This window comes from Sminthopsis crassicaudata, chromosome 1 (genome assembly GCF_048593235.1).
Source record: "Sminthopsis crassicaudata isolate SCR6 chromosome 1, ASM4859323v1, whole genome shotgun sequence".
Lineage (NCBI taxonomy): Eukaryota > Metazoa > Chordata > Mammalia > Dasyuromorphia > Dasyuridae > Sminthopsis > Sminthopsis crassicaudata.
The window spans coordinates 396,593,388-396,603,170 of record NC_133617.1 but is presented as its reverse complement, the minus strand read 5'-3'; the positions used below and the strand labels follow the sequence as shown (position 1 = coordinate 396,603,170).

The following is a 9,783-nucleotide window of genomic DNA, read 5'->3' as shown; positions in this document are numbered from 1 at the left end:
ATTCCTTACTCTATCCTCAGTGTCCTAATACCCCAAAGTTTTGAAAATGGAATTGAGGAAAGTACCCAAATATTCCCAGGATTTGAGCACAGACACTTCATGCTCTATTAGTCTCACAGAGAGCAAAGCATTATGATTTCTTGACCTTAGTCAATTCTCCTTTCCACAACAGACAACCCCTATTTCCCCTGATTTGAGGATTTGCTACAAAGGAATGGGATCCTCTGTTGGTACCCCATCTACACTCATAAACCTCAAATACATTTCCCAACAAAGAACATAGTCTACCACGAGGAACACAGCTTTTACAGAGGCTTTATTGATTGATTAGATTTCTAAATCCCCTCAAGTTGTTCTCTCCCACCACCGCCTTAATTTCTTTTCTTCCTTTAGTCACATCATCTGGGTCATGGGTACCATCTCTTCTTTCAGATTTTATGATGATTGACCAGCTTAAGGTCTCTGGAAGAGTAACCCAGGTCATGGAATATATAACCTTACAAAAACAACTCCAGGTAACTACAGCTTTAAATCTTTTCTTAGAAGGGACAGATGGCTTAGTGGACAGTAGTTGTAGGAAGCTAAGTAACACGGTTGTGAAGTTGAGGTGTCTTCAAAAGAGATCCAGGGGGTGTCCTAGGATTCTTTCTGGGAAGAATGTGTCAGTTGTTTTCAGTAGGCACTATTGGGGTGTTTTCAGCAAGGGTCTCATTCAGGTAGAGTTATTTCAGATGGTTGATTTTTTAGGAGCGTGTTTCCAATCAAATGACATTTTTTGGATACATATGGCCCCATAAAAACCCCTGATACCACTAAGCACCATCCCCTCCTCAGGGGGGGAGGCAGTGAATTTCTGGCCAGTGGGCTCCCCGATTGTAAAAGTTCTCCCTAAGTTGGTTTCCATTGTGATTGAGTGGATGCAGAGGTTATGATAGCCTGATACTTTTGTTATGTTTTCTCCTTTCCAGAGGGTGAATTTCTCAGGATTGCCCCCTGAGAGTCCATATTTTTCACTCCATTGATCATTTACTTTCACCTGGATCCTAGAAGAAAGGATAAGTGTTAAAACTTCTTTGAACCCCAGAGTTGCCTCCTCCAGCATTTGTCTCTATATAGGAAAACTCTTCCTCAAGCTGGAGATAGTAAATTATGGGAAAGAAGTTGGATATTTTTATAGTTTCTGTCATGGGTAATTTCCAGAAAAGGAGATCTTATAGCCCCCATTGTGTACCAAATAGCCAGAAATTCATTCATGATGTTTAATCTCTGTAGGTACATTTGTAAGACACTGTAGTGGAAAGAATTCTAAACTTGGAGCAAAGATGCCATTGTTCAAACCTAATTCTGACCCTTCTTATCTGGGTGATTTGGAGCAAGTGACTTCAGGTCTCAGTTTCCTCATTTGTAACAGTATAGATAGTAATAGTTGCATTGCCTACCTCACAGATTTACTGTAAGGAAAATATTTTGCAAACTTAAAAGGGCTCAATAACTGTGAATTTAAATTTCCTGCAGTTAAGCATCAAAGCAAGTTTTCTTTAAATGAACTTATATCTTTTCTACAAAGTGAGGTAGTTGAATATTAAAAACTTTAAGGTCTGTAATAGTTGTCACATGCTCTCTTATAAGTTTTAAGGCGTGTTCCTGACCTTATATTCTGATATTTCTCCCAGATCTGACATTGCATATCCTGAGGAATCTTCAAGTTCTGACATGGGGTAGATCTACAACACTATTAGCAACAAGCCTTCACTGAGTGACTTCTATGTGATGGCCTTTTATAAAGGGTGGATGCTAAGTCTTGATGGTTTTGTCATGTCATTCAGATCTCAGAAGGGACCTTAGACGTCATAGTGTTTAATCATTCCCTGCCTCCTCAGTTTATATAAGAGGAAACTGAGGTCAGTGATATGAAATGACTTTTCCCAAAGGATATAGAAAATATCTACAAGTCTAAAGACAACATGACCTATTCCCTTGGCTGTGCAAGGTTTCTCCTAGTGGATCTCTTATATTTGCCCTGAGTTTGGTCTGTCAGTCAACCTGGAAATACATCTTTCCCCCTACATCCAAAAAATGGAGCCCCTCACTTTCTGTATCCTTACTCTATCCTCAGGATGGTAGTAAATGGGTAGACCTGCAGTCAAAAGACCCAGGGTGTGATGCTTATTATCTATGTGTATCTGAATAAGCAATGAATTTGGTAACAGCTTCCTTGGATTCTATTACTCTCATCTGTGAAATGGTATAATGCTGTACTATTCATCTCAAAACGTGGTTGTAAAGAAATGCTTTATAAAACATAGATAATTATAGAAATGATTTTCTGGAAGGAATTCCTATTATTCTTTCTTGCTATGAGGAGCAGAGCTGGACTAGTTTGCCTCTGAGGTCCCACCCAGCTCTAGATCCTATGATCTGTAATGTAAAAGACCCAGGCTTCATAATCTCAAAGATCTTATCAGAGATGGCATTTTATGACTCTGTGATCATTCAATCATTCATTCTCTCCCTCATGGCTTGGGGAAAAGCAGTAGGAAAAAGAAAAGGAAAAAGGGAAACTGAGACTATTTCTTAAAATATACAAGTAACAGTAGCTATCTGTGTATGAGTGAGGAGTCTGCCTGACTCCTTGGCCAAAGCTCCTTAGTGGAGCTGTGGTTTCACACACTACAGGGGTCTTGTCCTTAAGCTTGAGGTACTCTAAAGTGTAGGTTCCTGTGATTCCTGGGGTGAGAGTAGACAGACTGGAAAATGGAGAAGTGATGGACCTTCAGACCTTCCCTATGCTTGTGCTTGCTCATCCAGAAAATCCCAGTGGTAAAATCTTTCTCACATGTTGTCTTGTACAACCCCTGATTTTGTTCTTCAGTTCATGTCCTACTTCAGTACATCTATGTTTATTATCAGTCCTCAGAAGGCAGAAGTTCTGTTTCTAAAAAACCCATCATAGAAACTTGTGCCATTAGGAGCTTGGAATCATAGTCTCAGAACAGGAAGAGACATTTAGAACATTGTATGTTGGAGCTGAGAGAGACCTTAGAACCTAAATAAAGTATTGGAGCAAACTCTGAGGATGTCAGCGTTCAAAGGAATCTTGGAAATCATCTAATTCAATCCCATCATTAGGCTGATGAAGAAACCAGTGCTTAGAGAGGTCATGACTTTTCCAAGTTCACATAGAATATTATCTCCTGACTTTCTGTCTAGTGTTTATTGCCTTTACAAAATCTGACAAGGTTTGTGTGGAAAAGGCCTGGGGACTCCATGGGTTCCACTTACCCCTTGAATTCGCCTAAAGCCCCCAGGTAGATTCGAATGGCCTCGATTCTGTCTCCAGGTTTCTCTTCACCAGCGGTAAAAAAGCCATTCCCAATGCCAGAAAGCTGGTTAGAAAGTACACCTAGAAGAGACAGCAAAAAGAGAAGATTTACTCTCAGGTGTGACAGGTGGAGGAGCATTAGGAGTATGGAGATCTTGAAGATCTCCAAGTGATCACTGTTATAGTTCATTTGGGTGGGCTTAGGGCCAGTCCCTCTGGTTCTCTGAGAGCCAGTATACTGACGTGGAAATAGGGACAACTTTGCAGGTTTCCAGTGAGGATTAAATTTCTTTCAGTTCATTTTGTGAAATATCCACTATGTGAGTAACACTTTTCTAGGGAATGGGGAAATAGCAATAAAATAGTCTCTGCTGTCACATTCTCCTGGAGGTGGGAGTAAGGCCAGAATGTGGTATTTACACTGAGATGTAAAGAGGAGGTGATTTAAAGTGGGAAGAAACTCCAACAAATAGGGAAATCAAAGAAAATGTCTTGAAAGAGGAGGCAGCTGAGTAGAGTTCTGAAGGAAGAGAAAGCTTCTGAGACTGTGATGAGGAGGGACCCAGTTCTAGGCAAGAGGAATGACACAAAGACATCATTATGTTGGAGCCTCTCTAGCCTTTCTCCTAAAGACTCAATATTTTAGCAAAGGCTTAAGGACATAGTAAGAATTGTAGGTATTTCCCTCCATAAGGAAGATGTGAGAGATTTCTAAGGGAGCCAAGGCAACTCACAACTCAGGAACTCTAAGCAGTTCCTGTAAAGTAAGGTGTCTGACGAAACTTTAAAGGACTCAAGTTGCTCATATTCCACATTTACCATATCACAGGATCTAAAATTTAGAGCCAGAAGGGCTGAGATGATAATGATAATAATAATAATAATTATTATTAAAAGCAATAATAATATTAATAGTTGAGGTCATACAAGCAACAAGATAGAGGACTAAAAATGTTTTGCTGCCTCTCAGTATCTCTCAAACCCCTCCAAAACAGAAATTATGTAACAAAAATAAAACAACTTCAGCTCTCTCCATGGTCTAGGACACCCAGAATCCAAAAGAAGGTAATTTTTCTTCCCATCCTTGAACTGATGCTTACCAAGTCTGAGCTTACTCAGTACCCCATCCCTATCACCCATGAGACCACTAATGTATCTGTGCAAGTAGACTCAAAGACCTGAGGGCTTCCAAAAGAATCCAACTTCATATTCCATATCCATATCCCTCCTTCTCTGTGGTGTTGGATAGACCCCACTTTCAGAATGCAGAATTTTGTTTGAGTTATAAGACTCATTATCTTATACACGCATTTTTTTTGTTTGTTTTAATAAATGACTCTTTGCTTTCTGGGATTTTTTTTATATATATAATAAGTTTTGGTGGGGGTAGAGAGAAGCTGGATGAAGTTTAGCTATTATCTGAGATTAAACTACTTCCTAGGACCCTCACCTTCCCTGATCAGAGGAGGTGGTTTTTATCCTGGAATCAGCAAAATAATTGTCCTCCTGCACTACAAATATCTGCTTAGGTGTAAGAGATATAATTCTTGTGTGATACCCTTCTAGCAAATAGGGAAACAAAGCCCTGAAGGATTGTCTATCTATGACTACTTTTTGCTTTCCACTAAGTGAAGACTTTTAAATTTCCTTGGGCAGCTAGGTGCTGCAGTGGATAGAGCACTATCTCTGAAGTCAGGAGGACCTGAGTTCAAATCCTACCTTAGACACTTAACACTAACCAGCTGGGTGAACCCTGCGCAAGTCACTTAACCCCATTTACCTCAGGAAAAAAAATTCCTTCCAAAAAGGCTTGATAGGGCATTACAGCTTAATCTAGAAATCCCTACCATGTCACATGATATACATTTTGGCTACCTTAGGATAAATTTTCCTAAAGGTCAGAGAAAATTCTCTATAACCTTCCCCTCTCCCACTCTTCCATTAAATCCTAGAAATATCAAAGAAGGTTTGTAAGTGCTATGTAACAGGCAGAACCTAAAGGAATCAGGAGTCTGGGGAAAGAGAACAATTCTTAGAAGACTTCAATAGGTGCTATCCAACCTCGGCTTCAGTGGCCCAAGTTTTCCTCAATTCCCATGTTGCATTGTAGAGGAGTGGGGCAGGAAGATAGACAGAATAAGACGCCTTGACCAGAATCCAAGAGGGAGGGATCAACTTACCATGGAAACTGCAGGCTATTCCTCCCAAGAGGACAAGGACCAATAAGAATCTCATGGTCTGCAAAGAAAAAAAAAATAGGACCTTATGCTTTATTTCTTTATTTTCTATTTTAAAAATGCATGAATTTAATAACTGTGAAAAAGTAAAAACATTTCCTCATATGAATCACAGAAATCTTGAAAACAAATGTACCTTTTTCACATTTTTATCCTTAGAAAGGCTATTACATTTTAAAAAATTAGTAACAAAATATCCCTGTTCATTATCCAGTATTTTTTATTCTATGTATTTAAAAATATTTTATTGAGGCTTTTATTCTTTTGCCTCTCAGTCACTGCCTACTATCTCCTCCCCTGCCATGACCCTCTCCATACCATTGAATCCCAAGTTCTCCATTTTTTGACAAATACAGTCAAACTAAACAAATCCATACATTGGCCATGTCTATAAATGCATGCTTCCCTTTGCAGCTGTGGTCCTGCATCTGTCTGCCAAGAGGTGGGAGGCATGTCATAGAATTTAGAGCTGAAAGGACCCTTAAAAAACCTTGAATTAATCAAAAGAGTGAAAGTCAATCACCTATTATCACACAGGTAGCAAGCTGCAGAAAGCTAGGATTCCAACTCTGGTCCTCCAGAGGTTTGGCCTGGAGACAAAGGAGGAGAAATAATTGTGGAGAGTAAGGATAACATGATGATCATAGACTTATAGATTTAGAAAGAGACCTTAGAGACCATAAATCTCTAACTTCATTTTACAGATGAGGAAGCTGAAGCTGTAAAGGTTGGAGTTGATGATATTTTGGGCCCCTTCCTCTTTTAACAGTCTATGAATCTTATGAGTCTCTGGGCCTGGAGAGCAAGGGAAGGTGGTGAGACCCTTCAGGTCTGCTCAGTAGATAGTAAGTGATTAGAGCAATTTTAACCCAGGTAATTTTTCACTCTAATGCCAGAGTTCTATCCATTGCACCCCTTAGCATTTCAAGGGACTCATATTCCTTGCTCCTATTCTATCTCATGCTTCTGAACCCCTTTAGATCACAGCTTCTTATCTCCCTCTTCTGATCTTTGAAAGCTCTGATACCTTTAGAGCTGGTCTAGAAGTACCGTCCCCATTCACCAGCCCCCCAGATTCTGGGCTCAGAGATGATTCCAGGGCTCAAGCCCTTCCCCATCTCTTTCTTACCTGTCCTGGGCTGGAAGTGCTTTGCTAGTCTCTACTCACCCATTTATACTCACCTATTGTTTTCTTAGATGTTGTATAAGTTCCTCCCTGTGACATCTGGCCCTTTCACATCCTAGCTCAGCTTCCTGAAACCTCTAAAGTTTCCCCTTAGTCAAAGGATGACTTTTACATAGGGATTATCTGAAGTCAACTAAAAAATGTTCCTGGTTGTGTAATAATACTTACATCCACACCTTCACTGTATGGAAGAGAAGGTATAGGGGCAATAAAGAATTAAGCTCATTCCTTCTTCCCCTGCTAAGATCCCTATTCTGGGTCCTGATAGATTATTCCCAGACATTTGGAAGTAGTTTCTAGGTTTTATAGTATAAGTAATGAATTCAGCCTAGATTTCGAGTCAGGATACTGGGTTCATATGTGTTTGACCTTGCATGACCAAATTATTTCTCATTTTAGGGTCTTAATTTGTATTTTGTATAATGAGTAGGTTGGAGTTGATATTTTGGGCCCCTTCCTCTTTTAACAGTCTATGAATCTTATGAGTCTCTGGGCCTGGAGAGCAAGGGAAGGTGGTGAGACCCTTCAGGTCTGCTCAGGCAATGTCATATCACTGGCATCCAACTGTTACCCCTCTTTTTATTACCCCCAGATTTCTTCTTTTCTCTCCTTTTCCTGACCTTTAGCTGGCAAACAATGCCGCTCTGTTGCTCAGAGTCTTGAATTTTAGTTCAAGGAAATAAAGCAAATAGATCCAAATCATGAGTACTTCCCCAAGAGAACTGTTTTTGACCCTTTTGTTAGATTTCTGTCAGTCTCCTGGGGTGGGGCAGGTTGTGGAGAGGCTTAAGGTAAAATGTCTTGGAAACTGCTCATACAATGAACTTCTTTTTCTCTACTCCCATTCTTCCATAAAAGTGATGTACGGGATGTCACACAAATTTACTGATGGGCCACATCTATCCTTGTGAAAACATTATTGAACAGGAATTGTGTAATTTCACAAGTCTATTTGGTTAGTGTATATGTGTTGGGGAAGGGCTTGGGAAAAACCAGAAGTACCTACAGTCTTCTCCTTGTTTAATTATTCTTCCTGCCCTTCCTTTTCCCAACTATTAAGAAAAGTCCTTTTGTCTTTATGGACTTTTCTCTGTTTTCACCTTCATTTTATTTTCATTTGCCAACCTGCATACTCTGACCTGACTTCTGAATTAGACTGCAGGTGAAAGAAGGTTGGTTGGGAAGTATGTGGATCAGGGTTCCAGCCTGCAGTTTGGACACTGACTTACCCTATGACCTTAAGGAAGTCATTTACACTCCGAAGACCGCTGGCCAGCTATACAAGGAAAGGTTAATCGCTAAAGAATTTTTCAGTTTTAGAATTCTGTGCTATAAGATCTTCACCTCTGAATGTTTTGTGTTCTCATTTAAGATTTCTTAGAGTACTGATGATTTCTATTCTGTCTTTAATAGTTCAATACTCTGGTCTATAATCTAAGAATGTAACAGCTCTGGATTCTGTTCTCTACTCTTTCAACAGTGATATTCTGGGTTCAAGGACTTCCATTATATCAACTGCCCAATTCTTTTTAGTTTGTTGTTTTTCACTCTCTGTGCCGTACCTATCCCTGAAACTGCAAGATGACACTGTCAGTTCAACTGAAAATGAGTCCATTGAATGAGCTTAATTTAACTCTGATGCAAAAGTATGGGATCAGACCCATTTTATATATATATATTCTGTCCATGACGACATTTTGCCTTTCCTCAGGGAGGGTAGAAAATGTATGTGGGGATATATCTACACATATACATAAGTGTGTGCCTACACACATATGTGTGCATGTATGTATGCATAGTTATAGGCGTATAGATATTTATTCATGTATGTGTCCATATACATATATACAAAATAAATTACCCTGTCCTGTGTGAGTGAATCCTTGAGCCCTCTCAAACCTTCATCCCCTTCTTTCCATCAGTACTTCCTGCCCTTCTGACAGTTATTTAATTCCCTCTGGTTGGGATAGTTGCATAAAGCTGACATGATGTTGAATTTGACCAGCCATTGTGATCATTTTCCATTCCATCTGTCATAAGCCACATCTGTATCTCAGTCTTGATGCTATCCTTTTTCTTTCTCTCTCTCACACTTCTTCTCTGTCTCTCTTATTTTGTTTTTCTGTCTCTTTTTTGCTCTTTTTGAATCCAGTGGCTACTGCAGAATTTTTCAGATTTGCTGGAATACTGACACCAGGACTTTAATATCATCATTCCCTAGGGTTTTAAATAGCTCAGCTGGCATTCTGTCACCTCCTCTAGCCTTACTGTTAACTGTCCTTCATAAGGCCCACTTGATTTCATTCTTCAGGACGTTGTCTTTTGACCAGTAATCCCACCATTGTGATTATCAGTGATGTTAAGTTCTTCCTTGTATAGCTATTCTGTATATGCTCGTTACTCTTTAATGTCTTCTGCTATTAAATCCCTATTATTTTTTGTCTTTTATCGTACACATTTTGGCATCAAACATTCTCATGACACTTCTCATTTTCTTGAAGAGATCTCTTGCATTTCTCTTTCTATTGCTTTTTAAAATTTTCTTTGCAAAGCTCATTTAAGAAAACTTTTATGTTTCATTGCTATTCTTTTGAATTCTGTATTCATTTGATTATATCTTTCCCTTTTTTCTTTTCCTTTCTCTGTCTTTCATCTCAGCTATTTTAAAACCTCAACATATAATTTTGTTTTGTTTTGTTTTCTTTTTCTTTTCTTTCCTTTTCTTTTTTCTTTTTCTTCTTCTTTTTTTCCCCTGAGGCAATTGGGGTGAAGTGACTTGCCCAGGGTCATATAGCCAGGAAGTGTTAAATGTCTGAGACCAGATTTGAACTGATGGAACGAGTTTGAACTCATGGAATAGGTCCTTGATTTAGGCATAAAGAATGAGATCATAAATAGATTAGAGGAACAGAGGATAGTCTACCTCTCAGACCTGTGGAGGAGGAAGGAATTTATGACCAGAGGAGAACTAGAGATCATTATTGATCACAAAAGAGAAGATTTTGATTACATCAAACTAAAAAGTTTCTGTACAAACA

The 9,783-nt window shown here is 39.2% G+C and overlaps 1 protein-coding gene across 1 annotated transcript; it reads right to left on the bottom strand.

The window, feature by feature from the left end:
• Positions 1-298: 298 nt before the first annotated feature.
• LOC141554508 (prostatic spermine-binding protein-like) lies at positions 299-6,152 on the bottom strand. Its single transcript, XM_074286469.1, has 4 exons — positions 6,083-6,152; positions 5,503-5,560; positions 3,283-3,403; positions 299-1,043 (listed from the first exon to the last, which is right to left on the bottom strand). Exons 2-4 carry the CDS (start codon positions 5,555-5,557, stop codon positions 728-730), a joined length of 492 nt encoding a protein of 163 aa, XP_074142570.1. The 5' UTR covers positions 5,558-5,560; positions 6,083-6,152; the 3' UTR covers positions 299-727.
• Positions 6,153-9,783: the final 3,631 nt, after the last annotated feature.

Excerpts from the sequence above, each read along its gene's own strand:
- LOC141554508 (XM_074286469.1), bottom strand. The coding sequence starts at position 5,557 with ATGAGATTCTTATTGGTCCTTGTCCTCTTGGGAGGAATAGCCTGCAGT. Across the intron at positions 3,404-5,502 it reads AATAGCCTGCAGTTTCCATG|GTGTACTTTCTAACCAGCTT; the intron begins GTAAGTTGATCC and ends TGTCTCTTCTAG. Across the intron at positions 1,044-3,282 it reads GCTTTAGGCGAATTCAAGGG|GATCCAGGTGAAAGTAAATG; the intron begins GTAAGTGGAACC and ends CCTTTCTTCTAG.